General features: G+C 32.6%; 1 protein-coding gene across 4 annotated transcripts in view; it reads right to left on the bottom strand.

Annotated features, from left to right (window-relative positions):
• Positions 1 to 18,741, bottom strand: part of ROBO2 (roundabout guidance receptor 2) — a 552,049-nt gene that overhangs the window by 146,913 nt on the left and 386,395 nt on the right. For all 4 annotated transcript variants that reach the window (XM_015600164.2, XM_015600165.2, XM_025042507.1 and 1 more), the window contains exons 4-5: positions 16,861 to 16,981; positions 1,147 to 1,285 (exon numbers count right to left, since the gene is read on the bottom strand). In XM_015600164.2, the coding sequence (XP_015455650.1) occupies positions 1,147 to 1,285; positions 16,861 to 16,981 (260 nt within the window). The remainder of the gene's footprint in view (positions 1 to 1,146; positions 1,286 to 16,860; positions 16,982 to 18,741) is intronic.

Raw genomic sequence — 18,741 nt, 5'->3', positions numbered from 1 at the left:
AAAAGAATCAAAAGGTCGAACAAATGAAATGTTTTAAGGGAAGTTAGTAGAGGTATGACTTCTCAAAGTTTCAATGCTATCTACAGAGGCCTATATATAGAGGCCTATATATTCTAGACATGTAGTTTTAATACTGTTTTTTCACTTGTTTGTAATTGACCTTTATAGCAAATGAACTTGGCAAGATTTGGAGAATACTGTAGTGACTGAAGTTGTCAGGCTTTTTTTAACGTATTTTATTTTACTTTTTAAATTTTATTTTATTAGTTTCAAATATAAAGTACATTGGTTAGACACTTATATAGCTTATAGAAAGATCCCCTAATTGCTCTTTCTCTCCACCTAGTCATTACATTAATGCTAACTGAATTCCCTATATCATGCACCCCATCCCTGTGACCATCTATCATCTACTGATTTGTACTTCTTTAAATCTTCACCCCATTTTCCCAGCCTCCCAATCCCTTTCCTCTCTGGTTGTCACCAGATTGTCCTCTATATTTGTGAATCTGTTTTTTATTAGTTTGTTCTTTAAGTGAAATCATATTTATCTTCCTCTGTCTGACTTATTTCACTCAGCATAATAAACTCTAGTTCTATCTATGTCATTGCAAATGGTAGGATTTCATTTTTTTAATGTCTGAATAATATTCCATTGCATATATGAGCATTTAGGTTACTCCAGACCTTAAAAGCTATATTCAGCAGCTTTTTGTTAGTGATGCTCTGGACAATAAAGGAAGGCAGACAGTATCTAGTGTGTACTGAGGCATCATGGCAACAGAGCAGTAGTTGAAGGAGGCAATTGGAATGGGTAATAAAGAATTGAGCAATGATAGAATGGAAGACCTACGAAGATCCATGAAAAAGAAAGCACCTCAGGAATCCTTTATATTTGGGGATTATAGATAGAGTGGAGGAGAATTAGAAGTTTATGGGAAAAATTCAATAAAAATGTGACATCAAAATCCTGGAGGACTTTAGTATACAAAACAACAGATATATGGCTTGCGATTGTAAAACTCCTATGTGTGAAAATAATACACTAAAATGTAAGAGTGTTTGGTGGAGCAACGGGGGATGTTGTCTTCTTTTCTAATTATTCCATGGTTATCTAACAATTTTTCGCTTATATGATGTTCTTACCTTCCTCTTGGCAAGTCTGCATCATCCTTTTTCCACCGCACAGTTGGTTGAGGATCACCCTGGACTTGACAACGAAATTCTACAGATTCTTCCTCCAGTACCACCTGGTTAATTGGCCTCCTGAGAAATGTGGGTCGTTCTTAGGGGAGGAAAAAAAAGATAAAATGAAATAAATTTGTGCATGCTTTAAGTACATTATGGAAAATAATGTGTTTTTTTTTTTTTTGGTACATATGTACTTAAGTCTCTCTCAACTATGTCTTGATAAGGCCTTATAAATCCAACATAATCAAATAAAATGAAACATCTGGGAACATAGAAATAGCTATGGTTTGTTTGTAAAACCATAGAACATTTTGGAAAAAATATTAAATTTATTCTTCAGTGAATTCCTGAGTCAAATCATGTAGATCCTATCATTAAAAAATCCAAATGCAAACTTCCAGAGAAATAAGGATAAAGATAAAAATGATTACTTTAATCTATTACAATGGCTTAAAGTGGAAAAAACTAAGAGTTGAAACTAATAGAAAAAATCAAAAACGAAACAAATACTATAAAAAAATTAAAAATCCATAAATTTTTAGAGAAAACAACAAAAAATTATGCTCTTACCCATCAGCGTTATATAAAATTCTCCACTTAAGATATCACTTAACAAGAAACCAATATCTCCATGAATGTTTCACTTCAAGTATGAAAGCTATCTACCTGATTTTTTCTTTTATTAAATAAAAAAAGCTGTCAATCTGATTCTTTTCTTAAATAAAAAGCACTGTCATTATTAATTATTGTAAACTACTTATTGTCATACATAATTTTCTAAGGCTAGTTTCAATTATCTTTTCCTAAGTGTTCCAGATATTCGTCCTTTTTTTCTTTACTTAATTTTTACATTTATTTATTTCTCTAACATTCTATTTTAATGTTTCCATACTTTGATCCCTTGTTAATTTGTACATCACACTATTAACCTGCATCCTAGTACTCCTCTATATAAAGCTAGGAAAAAATAATAACTTTCCATAAGTATCTAATCATGTAAGAGAAATATAAAACAAAAAGTAGTTTTACATATCTCTAAATACTTTAGTTCCTTGTCTACTTTCTTCTTTTTTTGATATATGTCTGATACAATAAAATTATCATTTAAATTTTTATAAGCACATGTTTCCAAAGCATAGGCTAGTACAAAATGCTGCTACTTATTCAACTAAAAAGAGAAGTGAGGGAAAAGAAATATGAAATCCATAGGGAGTTGACACAATTTATCTGGCCATATGGTCATATTTAGTCACTTAGACTTTAGTTTCAAACCCAATTTAAATATGTGAATATAATGGCACAAGAACTGAAACATATTTAACAAGAAACCTTTAAAGAAAATAAATCACTTCAAATAACATATGTTGAGCATAGAATGGAAGTTTATGATTTTATTGACTAAAGATCCATATTTATAAAACAAATGTGTGAATTACAAGAGCCATATTTTATTGCAATGAAGTCAACCAACACTGATATTGAGAAGGAAGACAACTGTGTCTCTCCACGGTGAAGTTGACAGTAGGAATTAAAATTTTCTTTAAGACACAGATCTACATATGCTCAAATATCTGTACTTTGAAACCCCAAAATCCCAAGCCATAAAACAAGACTAATAGGATTTTTTTTTAATGCAGAATTTAGAAATAATCCAAAAAAACTTAGGAAACAAAGATTGCTTTAAATATTTTAAGTAGTAGAATCAATTAACAGCTAAGTATGCCCCCTCTCCAATGGAAATAAAACAAATGTTGGATGAAAGGATTTTGTTCCTTTTGAACTATGGACACTATGTGCACCAAACAGTTATTTTCATGCTGGCATAGTTGATACTGAGGTATTGTTTCTGGCAGTAAATAGGCAATAGGATCAGCATCTCCTTATAAGTGCTTGGAATGTTAATAGCAAAAATGAATCATTAGAATAGAATGCAGGATTGACTTTTTCTTTGCCATCGCTTGGGGAATTCATTCAATTCATCTAAAAGCTGTGACGATCCAATGTTCAAAACAGAGCTAAGGTACTATTGATATTCTTGAGAATGAGAAATGATCTATCAGGAGACTCTTTCTGGTCCAGCTGATTTTAATGGGGATATTGTACTATAACCTGGCATATGGATGAGCAATCTGAGAGAAGTCTTTTCCTCATCCACTCATTCATTCATCACGTGTTAATACAACTTCTATGCATGGGTTCAAGCTTGGTAGCTGATGAACAGACAGAAGCTTGGTATCATGAGAAAAGTGGTAGGAGATGAAGCTAGTCAAGATCATGAAGTGTCTTGTAGGCCATGTCAAGAAATGTGAGTTCTGCACTGAAAGTGATAGAAAGCTGTTAAAAGGTTTTAAGTTAGGAAGCTACATTTTTAATAAGCATATGAAAAATTATGTTGACAAATCTGTGAAAGATAAATTAGCAGAGAAACATGAAACAGTGAATTAGGTCTAACAGTTATTGTAAGAAATCATTTCAGCTTAGACTGACCCAGCAGTTCAGGGGATATGGAAAAGGGGACAGAATGAAGAGATATCAGACCTGAATGAATAATCAGAGGTGAAAAAAGAAAAGTCTAGAAAGACTCTCAAGTAACCATTTAGCAAACTGTAACAGATTAGCAGGTAAAGTATAGACATAGGGTTCCTGCACGCACGCATGCATGTGTGCACGTGTGTAGACATGTTAGATATGAGAAAAATGAACCCATTACGCTCAAACCATTGTTACTCAAGTTTCTGTTACTTGAAGTCCAATGCATCTTAATTAATAAGATAAAAAAGACTAATTATAGAGAGAAAAAATAAATATGATCATCTCTGTATATATAGAGAAAAACACTTGGATTAAAAAATCTAAATAAAGAAGGAATGAAAAGAAACTTCTTAAGCGTGATAAAGATTTTTTATCAGAAATTAAATGCAAAAATTATAAAAGTAGTATATGAAAGTCATGCCTATTAAAATCAGGAACAAGATGTACATGCCAACATTAATAATAAGAAAAGGAAAAAAAGTGTGTGTATCAGAGAACTAGAATAACCATTGCTTATAGACACAGTAATACAACATAGAATAATAACTGCTATGCAACAAAAAATAAAAACTACATAAGATCATAATAGCAATGCTGGCAGTCTTAGAAAATGGGCGATGTTAGGATAAATTGTGATTGGTAAGTCATTGTAATGTTAAGGCTATCTATCTCTCTATCTATCATCTATCTATCTATCTATCTATCTATCTATCTATCTATCTATCTATCTATCTATTATGTATCTATCTATCTATATACCTACCTATCTATCATCTATCATCTATCTATCATCATCTATCTATCTATCATCTATCATCTCTCTAACATGAAAAATTTTCATGGCGTGACATTGACTATAAAATAAATTACATAACAGTATGTAAGACTAGTTAAAACACAGACAAATATTTTCAAGAACAGTTTTTATATGTTTCCTTCAACATCCGACCAGTCATAAAATTACGACATATGAGTGTAATTAATATGAGCAAACTTCACATAGACTTGTCACAAAACTAAAGTTGTCTCTTCATCTAAGGAACACCATCAGGCTCCTTGAGAGTTTTTTAGGTATCATACATGTTCTAAGCTCCACTATTTTATATGGAGACACATGGAAGCACCTAATTTATAATGTCAAGAAGAAGCAAGATATAGGATCCCCTGCTGCTGTTCTGATGAACTCAGCAGGAGTGGAGAACTTCACAATGAACCTTCTCTATTCCCTTCTGCCCTCAAGCAGAGTCTAGTTGCCTAGCAACTAGATAACTACAGGAGTGTATGCAGTATAGAATTTTTGGAAGCCTAACATTGGTGTAAAATGTAATTCAATTGATTAAAAAAGAGAACAGTGCAAAGAATAACCAAGATAAAAGTCATTTACATATGCATGGCACATCAGGATGGGTTTTATACCTGAGTATCTTAGAATATGCCTTCCAACAAAATAACAGTGACATTTACTACTGCATTGAAGTTTGGTCACAACTTTTAAAGTACTAGTTTGAGAATTTCCACAGCACCCATTACAGCAATCATCTCTAAATCGTATGATTCATTATTCAAACTGTTTTCTGCCAATTATACAAAGCTTACCTCTACTTTACAATTTTAACTGCCTACAAAAAAACTATATGCCAAAAACTAGATTTGTCTGTCATTTGTTTAAATAAATTTTTTTGGTAAAAACTTTTTCAGTTTCTTTGACCATTTTTTATTTTCAGAAAATCTGAGAATCAGAAACACAAATATTAAAGATTAAAGAAACTATACAGGCATAAATATATTTTAAATGCTTTGCCTTTGCAGTGGCTACTATTATTAGCATAAATCAAACACAAAGCCATGTTTCTTTTAGACAGAAATTATAAAAATTACAAAGAAATGTCCTGGAGCTAATTACTTTGTGTCAAAATCACCTGCAAAGAAATGTAAAGTTAGAAGAATTAGAAAGTTAAGTTGATAAAAGAATCATCCAGTAAACTAATAAGTGATCTCATTTAATACCCATTAATGCCCCATGGAGTTTGTATCCCAAGAAGCTTTGCACAATTAAAATTATAAAAATTATATGAAACATCTTGAACTACTGAATAATGGACAATTTTAAGACATGTCAAAATAAGATCACTGATGTTTCCATGTTATCACCTTATGTCAGATTGTTTATTGAAAAACTAGGTGAGAAATCTCAAGGGCTGTTCTCTAACTGCTCATCAATTAGATTAGAGTTCCTCTGAATGGCCTGATCCCTAATTATATAGCCGTGGAGTGATCAAAAGGCAATGTCTTTGCCAATGCAATTAACATTTTTTTTTTTTTTATGTGAGATTAACTGGATTTGAATCACCTGCATAACTTGCTTACAAGGTTAATCTCTCTTGAGACAGTAGTGTTGTTTGGCAGTGTGGTACTATGTAAAGTACAGCTCTCAAGTAGTCAGAACAATTTAGTTCCAAGTTGGTATTCTGGAAAATTCAACTTTATATGTGGCTGTTATAAAATCAAATGCTGTTTCATTGTAGTTATGTCAATAATAGAAAGTAAAATATTCAGTTTAATATAAAATATGATAAATCTAAAATATGGTTGCATGATATCTCTTAAGTTTCTTATTTACATGCTACCATGAAGGTAATTTAGTGCCCAGGGAATAAATTTCTCGTTTCAACTGTGTAGTCACTGACTATAGCCATAAAATTCCCAACAGCTGTAGCATGACAGCTACACTAGGACGATTTTAACAATTTTAAAATAAATTTTGCTTGTCATTATAAATGTAGTACTACGGCAATAATTACATAGGCAGAGTCCTTTAAGTCCTATAACACCAAAGCTACATAATAAAAGGACATTAGAGCTAAACATTGCTTGTAAAGCTTATCTTAGCTTCAGGTGACCCTAAAGGACCTGCCACTCTGTAGTCTGTTAAATTGCAAAGTTAGATGGCTAGCCTCGGTGTGTCCTTTTATTTAAATGGGTTTATATGAAGGGACATAAATTATAATAGCCATTGAATGTGAAATATTGGACAAATTGAAAAAGATGAGTCTATCTGAATGTGTGATTAACTAAGTCTCTGACACATTAATTTCTTTCCCTTCAAGAATTTTTTTTTTTTTTTTTTTTTGGTCTCAGAGAAATCATCCTGTGAAGTAAATATAAATATAGGTAAATGTTCTTAGAGGGAAAAAACATGCCTTTTTCACCATGTTTTAGAGGCAAAGTTTTATGTAAGTGCTGATAATATGATATGAGAGTACCAGTGAGAGCAAGGAACCTGTTTATTCATCACACTACACTTAAACAGGGCTTGACACATAATATATGCTCAAGAGATATGACTAGAAAATATTTTGTTGTTTTAAAGTTCACAGGTAAATATTGTTTTAAAAAACTATGTTGGTCCCACCAATCATCTTAATTTTAATAACATGTGATGTTTTGAATTTTTGAATGAAGGCTACAGATTATCAATAAAACTCAGATATTTCCCAAGATTTGGTTCTGAGACATCTTCCCTCATCTCTTTTTCTCTGAGTATTTCAACTACACTCAGGCCACCAACTATTATTATTCATCCAATAACTGAAGATCAACATCACCAGGTCCAACCTCGGTCCTCATCCCCAACAAAAAGGCTAATTCCAATCTGATTATTCTACCACAGAAGCCATCAGTTGATACAGTTCCCAGTAGTCTTTTTAATGAACAGCAATTAAATATAAATAAACAATAACTCACTTGACATTTGAAGAAAGCCTCTAGTGTTAAAGAATGATGTAGGGAAGCGGGGTGGAATTCTCAGAAGAAATAAAAGCAGGAAAGTATCACAAGTATATTTTATTTTTTTAAAAAGTAAACAGTTATTAAAATCCTGAGATACACGAGAAATTAAAACATCCGTGAAATGGAAATAGGATGAGGTAAATAAGGAATAATTAGAGAAAAGAAAGACCTAAAAGGTTTAACATCTAATGAATGAATTTGTGTTTGACAAAGAAATAAATTTTAAAAAAATGGGAGAATATTTCATTGAGTTATTTGGATAAAGAGTTTTTAGATTGAGATTACTAAGTGTCTAACTAACCAGTAAAAGAAAAAAAAAAAGGTGCCAAAACAAGGCATAGTATTGAAATAGTTTAGAATACTGAGATGAAGAGACAATATTAAAAGTTTGGAAAGAGAAAAAAGAAAAATTGATCACATAGGGGTCAGTACATAGTTGTCTCAATAGCAATAGCAAAAGCTAAATATTGTTGGAGTGGCAATTTTAATATTCTGGCAAAAAAAATACAAGAAGCTAAAATATCAATTAAGTTTTGGGTAAAATAAAGGCATTATGGTCTGGAAGAACTCTAGGCTCCAGTCAGGCAGAAAGCAAGAGAAAAACACTATTCTGAATATACAAGTTAACCAACAAAAACATACAGGATGCAGGAAACAGAAAACTCAGCATAAGAGAAAAGGGAAGATAAATATCAGGATGAAGTTTTTGGAGTAGACCTAAACAAGATCCAGCCTAGTAGGATTAGGCAGGCAGTCTGAGGCCTCCGGAAGGCTGTAGCGAGAGTGGACTTAATAGCTAAATAGAATTTAAAGAATTTTAAACTTTCTGTTAGAGATTTCAAGAACTCATGATAGGTGTAGACAGACATAAGGGAAAGAAAAAAATGTGTTTATTATTAATTCAAAAGAAAATAAATGTAGTATCAGAAAAGAAATGCCATCATAACAGCATAACACTTAGTTCACAGGTAATATTTACATGGTTATAATAGCTCAAATTCCCAATATTAATATAACCAATGTTTCTGAAGTCAATATACTGGAAGGAGAAAAAGAAGGGAAAGTGTAGGTGAGAAGGTGGAGAATGGGTGTTAAGTGGGCCAAATCATCATCTTCCAAAATAGGAAGTCAAAATAGTGCATAAAACTGCAGAATAAGCACGTATTTAGAAATATGGATATAAATCCCAGAAGAAAAAGATAAAATAGGCTTATATTATGTTTAAAGATGAGGACTCTGTGTATGTGGGGCGGCGGGGGGGGAAGCAAGGTGGTAGGGTGGGGCAAGATATTTTTCTATTTTATTGTAACTTCATATTTCTAATGTCTATTAGATATGTAACATATAAAATCTTCTTCATGTATTGCTTCAATAAATATTTAAAACCATTTCGAAAATATTCATGTTACTTTTGGTTATTTTTTAATATCATTTAAATATTAGATAACAGATATCCCAAAGCTAGTCATAATTAAAAACTTAACTATATAATTTAACTCTAGTTTCTCTGTCTTCAGGATCTTGAGAATTTAATTTACATATGTAAAGTGCTATCGAGTATTCATTATGAAGGCATCTAGACTCTCCCATAGATTTTAATGTCCATTTACACTATGATGAAGGTTTATAATTTTTAGATTTGGTACCTCCTGCTTAACCAGGATGTTATTTTACGGTCAGTAAATATTTAAAAAAAAGAACAAACAAGAATAAATGATTCATGAACTTTGGTATAGTAACATTTTGAATATTAAGTTACACTGGTCATGTCTTTGTCTAAAGGGCAGATTTTTCAAATATAAGTTGCAATTTTAAAACTAAAAAATGTCAAGAAACATGGCAGAATGAGAGACCTCCCCAAATTTCTCACCTTGAAACAACAATAAAACACCAAAACTGCACACCAGCATGTCTGAGAGTGGGATCTGCACATTAGAACTACCACAAGTCAGAACCCCATGGGCAGTAGACTGGAAAAAACAAAGAAGCTGCCTCTCGCAGCTGGAGTTCTCTGTAGGAGGAAGGGATGGGAGAAGACGCAGCTAATTTCCTAAACATCCACGTGGCCAGTGGCAGGGGCCAGTTATCAGGGCAGAAAGCAGAGAAGTGGGAATAGCAGAGAAGTGGGGACAGCAGAGAAACGACAGTTGATTTTTACCCTCTGTGGTTGCAAAATGCAAGGCTGAGTCGCAGCCCTCATACCCCAACCCAGATATACCAAAATTGAGAAAATTCTTCAGTACGAGGCCTGCAAGAAATACTGAAAGAGGTCAGCTCACCTAAAACAAAATTACCAAAAATAAATACATAATTAGGAGTAAAGTGACTATCAGGCAAATAGAAGCAGAGGAGTGCAACCTTTACTAAAAACGGGCATTATAAGCTTAAATAATAAGATAAGAATTGTTATAGCAAGGTAGTAATGAACTTCTGCATATATAGGGACAAATTGAAACAACAATGACTGAAAAGGGGAGGATTCAAAGATCCAGATTCACAAAGGGGAATGGAGATGAGGCACTCACAGAAGAAAATGAATGACTGTTAGATATTTGTATATATACATATACATAACTATCCTTTACATATTCGTAATTGTAACCACATGCCAAAGATTCAGAACTCAAATATAAAACATAAAACAAGAAGGACCAGAGAGAAAACCCACAAAATCCAACCAAAATAAAGAAAACAGAAACACAAGGACAAGGAAGAAATAGAAACACTGAGCTACCAGAAAGCAAAAGATAAAATGGCTATAAGAAGATCTCATATTTCAATAATCACTCTAAATGTAAATGGACTGAATTCACCAATAAAAAGGCACAGAGTTACAGATTGGACCAAAAAACAAAACCCAACCATATGCTGCCTCTAGGAGACACATTTCACTTCCAAAGACAAATATAGACTCAAAGTGAAAGAGTGGAAAATGATATTCCGAGCAAATGGCATTCAGAGAAAAGCGGGAGTAGACGTACTAATATTGGACGAAATAGACTTCAAAATAAAAAAAGGTAAAGAAAGATACTGAAGGACACTTCATAATGATAAAGGGACTCATGCACCAAAAAGACATAACACGTATTAATATCTATGCTCCCAATCAGGGAGCCCTGAACTATGTAAAGCATTACTAACAGAACTAAAGGGAGAAACAGACCAAAACACTATCATAGTAGGGGACCTAAATACCCCACTGTCAGATATGGACAGATCATCCAAACAAAAAATCAATAAGGAAATACACCCTTAAATGACACATTAGACCAACTGCACATAATTGACATTTACAGAGCCTTCTATCCCAAAACAACTGCTTATACATTCTTCTTTAGTGCATATAGAACATTCTCAAGGATTGACCACATACTGGTACAGAGATAGCCTCAACAAATATGAGAGGGTTGACATCATACCAACTATATTCTCTGATCATAATGTTTTGAAACTAGAGATCAACTATAAAAGAAAGTGAGAAGAACCACAAATACATGGAGATTAAACAACATGCTACTGAAGAATAACTGAGCCTGAGAAGAAATAAAAAGAGACATCAAGAAATACATAGAAATGAATGATAATGATAGCATAGCATATAAAAACTTTTGGGGCACAGCAAAAGTGGTCATAAAAAGTTCATATCATTACAGGCTTATTTCCAAAAACAAGAATGAGCCTGAATAAATAGCCTAATGCTTCATCTTACAAAACTAGAAAAGGAAGAACAAATGAAGCCTAAAGTCAGCAGAAGGAAAGAAATAATCAAAATTAGAGCAGAAATAAATGAAATTGAAAATAAAACAAACAAACAAACAAAAACAATAGAAAAAATAAATGCAACAAAGAACTGGTTCTTTGAGAAGGTTAATAAAATTGACAAACCCTTGGCTAGGTTTACTAAAGAAAAAAGAGAAAGGACACAAATAAAAAAAATCAGGGATGAAAGCGTGGAAATTATGACAGACTCGGCTGAAATACAAAGGATCATATAAGAATACAGTGAAAAAGTATGTAACATCAAATTTAATAACCTAGAAGAAATAGACTAGTACTTAGAAAAATACAACCTTCCTAGACTGAGTCAAGAAGGACTAAAAAATCTAAATAGTCTGTCTGATCAGCAGTATGGAAGTAAAAGTACAGGACCAGATGGCTTTACCAGAGAATTTTACCAAACATTCAAAGAAGATTTAATACCTAATCTCCTCAAACCCTTTCCAATAATCAAAGAGGAGGCAGTACTTCCCAATTCATTTTACGAGGCCAATATTACACTGATACCAAAACATAGTAAAGATAATACAAAAGAAGAAAATTACAGACCAATATCTCTCATGAACACAGATGCATAACTCTTAAATATGATACTAGTGAACCAAATACAGCAACATATTAAAATGATTATACATCACAATCAAGTGAACTTCATCCCAGGGACACAAGGATGGTTCAACATATGCAAATCAATTAATGTCATACACCACATAAACAAATTAAAAAATAAGAATCATACGATCATATCAATAGATGCAGAGAAAGCCTTTGACAAGATACAGCACCCATTTATGATCAAAACACTTAACAAAATCAATATAGAAGGAAAGTACCTTAACATAATTTCGGCCATCTATGACAAACCCGCAGTCAACATTATACGTAATGGTGAAAAAATAAAAAAAAATTCCTCTAAGATTGGGAATAAGGCAAGGCTGTCCACTATCGCCACTGCTATTCAATATAACATTGGAAGTCCTAGCGAGTGCAATCAGACAAGAGAAAGATATAAAAGGCATCCAAATAGGAAAAATGATTCAAACTGTCACTATTTGCAGATGACATGATTCTCTATATATAAAACTCTAAAGAGCCACAAGAACACTACTAGAAAAAGTAAGCAAATACGGTAAAGTTTCTGGATACAAAGAATCAATGTTCAAAAATCTATAGCGTTCATATATTCTAATAATGAGTGTCAGAAGAAGAAGTAGAAAAATAATTCCTTTTGCAATTGCAACAAAAGAATAAAATACCTAGGAATAAATCTAACCAAACATGTGAAGGACCTATATAATGAAAACTATAAGATCTTATTAAAAAAAATAGAAGAAAATATAAAGAAATGGAAAGATACTCCATGTTCTTGGATTGGAAAAATCAACATAGTTAAAAGGACCTTATTACCTAAACCATTTTACAGATTTAATGCAATCCCCATCAAAATCTCATTGGCATTTTTTAAAGAAATAGGACAAAAAATTATCAGATTTGTATGGAAACACAAAAGACTCCGAATTGCCAAAGCCATACTGAGAAAAAGAACAAGGCTGGAGGCCTCGCTCTGCCCAAATTATACTACAAAGCGTCAATAATCAAAATGGCATGGTATTGTTAGAAAAACAGACACATAGACCAGTGGAACAGAATCGAGAGTCCAGAAGTAAACACATATTTATATGGGTAAATAATTTTTGACAAAAAAAACAAAAGCATACAGTGGAGAAAGGAAAATCTTTTCAATAAATGGTGCTTGGAAAACTGGAAAGCCACCTGCAAAAGAATGAAACTAGACTATATCCCCATACAACTAAATTAATTCAAAATGACTTAAAGACCTGAATATAAGACCTGAAATAATAAAGTGCATAGAAAAAACATAGGAACTAAACTCAAAGAGGATTTTATAAATTTGATCTCATAGGCAAGGGAAGTAAAAGCTAAAATAAATGAATGGGACTACATCAAACTAAAGAGCTTCTGCTCAGCAAAAGAAACCGTCAGCAAGGTAAAGAGACAACCATCCGAATGGGAAAATATATTTGCAAGCAATGCCTCTGATAAGGGCCTAATCCAAAATATACAAAGAACTCATACAACTCAATAACAACAACAAAACAACAACAACAATAACAACAATAACAAAAAGATCCAATCAAAAAATAGACAGAGGACCTAAACAGACACTTCTCCCTAGAGGACATACAAATGGCCAAAACAAATATATAAAATGATGCTCGGTATCGCTAGCTATTAGGGAAATGCAAATCAAAACCACAATGAGATACCATCTCACACCTGTTAGAATAGCTATAATCAACAGGACAATTATTAATAACTGTTGGACAGGATGCAGAGAGAAAGGAAAGCTCATACATTGCTGGTGGGACTGCAAATTGGTACAGCCACTATGGAAAACAGCATGGAGGTTCCTCAAAAAACTAACGATTGATCTACCATATGATCCAAGAATCCCTCTACTGAGTATTTACCCCAAAGACTTGAAAACTCATATCCGAAAAAATATTTGCACACCAATATTCATAGCAGCATTATTCATGGTGGCCAGGACATGGAAGCAACCGAAGTTTTCTAGGATAGATGATTGGATAAAGAAGCTGTGGTACATATATACAATGGGATATCATTCACATAAGAAGAGATGAAATATTGCCCTTTGCAACAACATGGATGGACCTCGAGACAGTTATGCTAAGCGAAATAAGACAGAAAAAGTTGAAAACCACATGCTATCACTTATATGTGGGATATAAACCTAAAAGCAACAAATGAACAGATCAAACAAACAGAGACTCTTGGACATGGACAATAGACTAGTGGTTCCCAGAGGGTGGTGGGGAGGAGAGAGGTAGATGGAGCAAAGGGGGTTAAATATGGGGTGACAGAAAAAAATCTAACTATGGGAGGTGAACAACACAGTATAAACACACACACACACACACACACACACACACACACACACACATATATATGCCTTACTGTTAAAGTGTACAGCTGAAACTTACTGGATTTCATTAACCAATGTCACCATACAAATAAATAAATAAGTAAATTTAAATTAAAAAAATTAAAAAATAGAACTAAAAAATTCCTAAGTCCAAGACCACTTACTAAAAAATCAAAATGCTTGCAGATGATCATTGTATTGGCAAAGACTCTATTTCTTTCATTGTTTTACCTGCCATTTTAAGTAAATTATATTTTTGAATTATAATGAAATATTATCAGTTACTTTTCTGTATAACATATATTAAAGATTGGGTTGCCAAGGATATTTAAAAACTTCTTGTAGCCAAATTTCTTAAAGCAGAATTGCTGCTCCATGAAAATAAAGTTCAGAGAGAAGAGAGATAAAAATATAACTGGTTTTACTTTTATAAACCTTAGGTCAGAGATGATAATATCTAATAATGATGAAATATAAAGAGATTTATTAGAAAACGTTCTGGATGCAAGAGCACCAACGTAAAATCAAAGTACAGAAGAGGTTTCTCTCATGAAATATTTGTCACATCCTTGATTTAGATCATCACTACTGTTTTTAACTTTTGTTTCTGGTTTTGGATGCTGTTTTGTTTTTCATTTTTGTTTTTGTTTTTGTTTTTTTTCTTAATCTTTAATGGAATTTTAGATTTTCCCTCAACTTAACATTGTACTTTTAACCCCTTAGGTCAGTTCTGACTTGTTTACACCATCAGATAAACATTTCTCAGCTTCCTAAAAAGGAACTGCCTCTAGACAAATTTAATCTCTTTGGTTTATAGCTATTTTGAAAATAATTTAGAAGTTCCCCTGTAATTCTTGACATGTTTAGGAATGTTCTATATTTCTCGTCATGTCTTTAGGGAAAGTAGGGTAAATATTTCATAACACGATAACATTTTGGTAAGTCTAATTGCTTGAGTAATGAGATTAAATACTTACAATTTCCTTCTGGAGGTAGTATATACAGCTATAATGAAACACTTTCCTGTTCAAAGCTTGTAGTAGTTATGGAAAAATAGTGATGAGTATTTCTTTAAATAGAAAAGCTGTTCTCGTGGGTTTTCAATGATAATGTTTAGTGACCACTAATTTTATATCTTACCAGGCAAAACTATTTTATTCATTTCAGAGTACAGCACATTTTGGGGCTCTTACAGATGACTGCATAAAATTTAATGGCAAATTGATGCTTGTCAGAGCTCTGCAGGACAGAGATGTATGTGTATACTTGAACAATTTTATTTTTACTTCTCAATTCCTTTAATAAATTATGAGATTTCTCCTGGTTTTGTCATTTGGGACTTCGAGCTGCTTAGTAGCCACAGGGAGTATTCCAGAGATTCCTTGGTACTCAGAGTGCTTGAAAAGAGAGGCCTTTACCCTGGTACATATTCATAAAGTAGACCCTAAATGCTCTAAATGTAATGGAAATCATAGTATAGCTCTTTTTGCATCGTGGCACTCTCATTGCACCATGGGATGGCACTTCCCAAACGAGAGAAGTTTCTTTAGGGAGATATGCAGGATTTTGAGGCTACCCTCAGGCGTGTTCTAGAATAATGACCAGAAATCAGATTTTATTGTTTATTTTACTGACACAATAAGTAATTTAAAAATCTTAATTATTCCTTATACGCTATAAAGAAAATCACATAATATCCACAATAGTGAAATCTTATGTATGTATATGTATATAAACATGTATAAAGGTGTACATGTTTACATGTGATATTATATCTACATATGGAGATTTGAATGGCACTTCAATGTCTTCTAAAGGAATATTCATTGTCTAGTATGTTTAGAATCCCTGTTTTCCTGAGTTTTCCATCATTTTATTTCTCCTTCAATTTCCACACCTGTTCTACAGAATTTTCTCTAATTTTGTTTAGTCAGCCATCTTTATTATCCTATTGATTTATCCACTATTTCTGTGATACAGATCTATCATGTTTTAGCTTATTAATTGAATTACTTCAACTAAAGAGTCCCTTGGTTCTTAAAGTTGAAGAAACATAAATATAGCAAAATAGTTCATGTATTTTTTCTAATTTTGATTACTTGTGTGAATATATACAGCAAGTTCATCTTTAAAACTGCAAATTACCTCAATTTGAAATGTTTAAAAGTAGAAAACAACTGAAATGTCTTTGCACTGCATTTTAATTAAAAAAAAAAAAATTATCCTATGTCTTGTACATAGCGTAGGTACTTGATAAACATACCACAGTGTAATGAGCAATAAACTTTAGATGAATATATCTCAAACAGATTTTGAAAAAAAGCAATTGTTTACATTCTGATAAAAGGTAGTCTTACAAATATTAACTTACAAATATATGAATAAAGTAGGTGAATTGACATTTTATAAGTTTTACTTTTCTTCATATCAAAAATTTCTTCTTAAAGACAAAACCAGAACACAATTCTAGTCTGTCACTGTGCATCACAAGTCATAAGTAACTGTCCCTATATGGTCTGGTGATTAATATTAACAAAAACATATTTAAAAACAATGAACAAGTAGAGTTAAATAGTAATTTCTAATTTAAAAGAGAATTTTACCAAAGACAGTCAGCTCTGCTGGATCACTGTCTCTTTCCCCCACCATATTGGTGCCAACACAGGTATACATCCCTGCATCACTTTTCCTGGTGTTGGAGATCATCAGTTTTCCACCACGGATCTGTGAAAATAAAAAAAATAAAAATAAAAAAAAAGAGAGAGAGAGAGAAGGGGGGAGGGAGAAAAAAAATGAAACAAAACAAAAAGAAAACAAAGAGAAAAGAAAAGAAATGAAAAAAAGGAAAAGAAAAAAAGAAAAGAAAATGTAAAGGAAAGATCACTAATAAATAATTTTGAATATTTAAACACATTTTTTTTCTTAAAGGAATTAGCTGAATGTCTAAGACAAAACTCTCCCACTATTTTGGCATCTGCATATGTCTTGTCTTCTCTTAAATCCTCTTTCAATATAAGCCTCCAATTTGCTTTCTAGATAATGCTTCTTTAAAGTAGTCCTCACCTCTTGCCTGGTCTTATTTTGAGTCTTATTACTGTCCCCATTAAATTCCAATGGTTGGTCTTCACTCTGAGATTTGGTTGGACAGATTGCTAGTAACATATGTCATGAAAAAGCACAAAATATCTGCTTTGGATAATATAACAAAATTCTCAGATCCCCTCTGAAGATTCTACAAATATTTATTGAGTACCTCTATGGGCTAGGCAGTTTTCTAGCACTTGAGATTCAGTAATAAAACAAGTAATAAAAATTTCTGTCTTTGGGGAGCTTAGATTTTAATTGTATTAATTGTCTTTTTCTTATCTTAATTGTATTTATGAGATAATTTTAGAAGTGTAGAGCAGGTTGGATAAAAACAAATTAAATTCTTTAAATGATGATTAGGAGTTCATACAAATCATTGGCTTCTAATGTCTACTCCCTAAATTTCACATAAGGAGCATTTATTGACTGAATAAACAAATGTAATAATGTTAAAATGTCTGTTTGTTAAAGGGGGCATTAAAAGAGAATCAGATTCTCAGGAAGCGTACCCTCAACTCATAGCTTTTTTTCTAACTTTTTTGTATTTACCTAATCCAATAATCTTACCTTCACAATGATTGAGTGTTCTTAAAGAGATATAAGAACATGCTGTTTTCCTTTGTTAATTTTTCAATTCATAGGCAAACGAAACTCACATAGGTATGGCCTCATCAGATATATTTCAGGTTCTAAAATGATTTGGCCTATGCAACTAAAAAAATGTTTCACCAGAAGAAAGGTGCTTGCACATTGGCACTTGTCACCTCTCGCTGCAGTCGAGAACCCTGAGGCCACCATACAAACCAGCCTGAGCTCGCCTGCTAGAATACTAGAGGCCATGAGGACAAGAATAAAGATGTTCAACTGAGAGTTAGTTGATTGCCAGACATGTTGGCAAGACTATCCTAGATCATCCAACTCCCTTCACATCTTTAAACAAGCCACAGAAGCATGAGAAAGCCTAGAAAAGACCAGCCAAGTTGGCCCAGAGTGAAGAACTACCAACTTACCCACAGAATCAGTCTAAGTAAAATGGTTAATATAAGCCATTCTGAGGTGATTTGTTACAAAGCAAAAGCTAAATAATACAAACATGAACTAGAAACCCTTGAACATTGATTTTTTTCTCCATCACCAGGAGCAAATTTTCATAAGTTTGGTACCCAAGCACAGGCCGTTGAGAACAAAATTCTTCTGGGCATTATAGAGCCTCAGAATTTCAATAGTTCAAGCCAGAATCACATAAATATACACTGTAATCTCTTACATGGCCTATCTGGTTCTGTGTTACAATGAAATCATAATGTACACACAAGGAAAATACTCATTTATTAGATATTTTTAAAGATAATTGATACCCATACTATATGGACTTTTGATAGAATTGGCACTTGTTT

This window comes from Pteropus alecto, unplaced genomic scaffold (assembly GCF_000325575.1).
Source record: "Pteropus alecto unplaced genomic scaffold, ASM32557v1 scaffold239, whole genome shotgun sequence".
NCBI lineage: Eukaryota > Metazoa > Chordata > Mammalia > Chiroptera > Pteropodidae > Pteropus > Pteropus alecto.
Note: the sequence above shows the minus strand (reverse complement) of the source record. Positions and strands in the feature narration are given on the sequence as shown.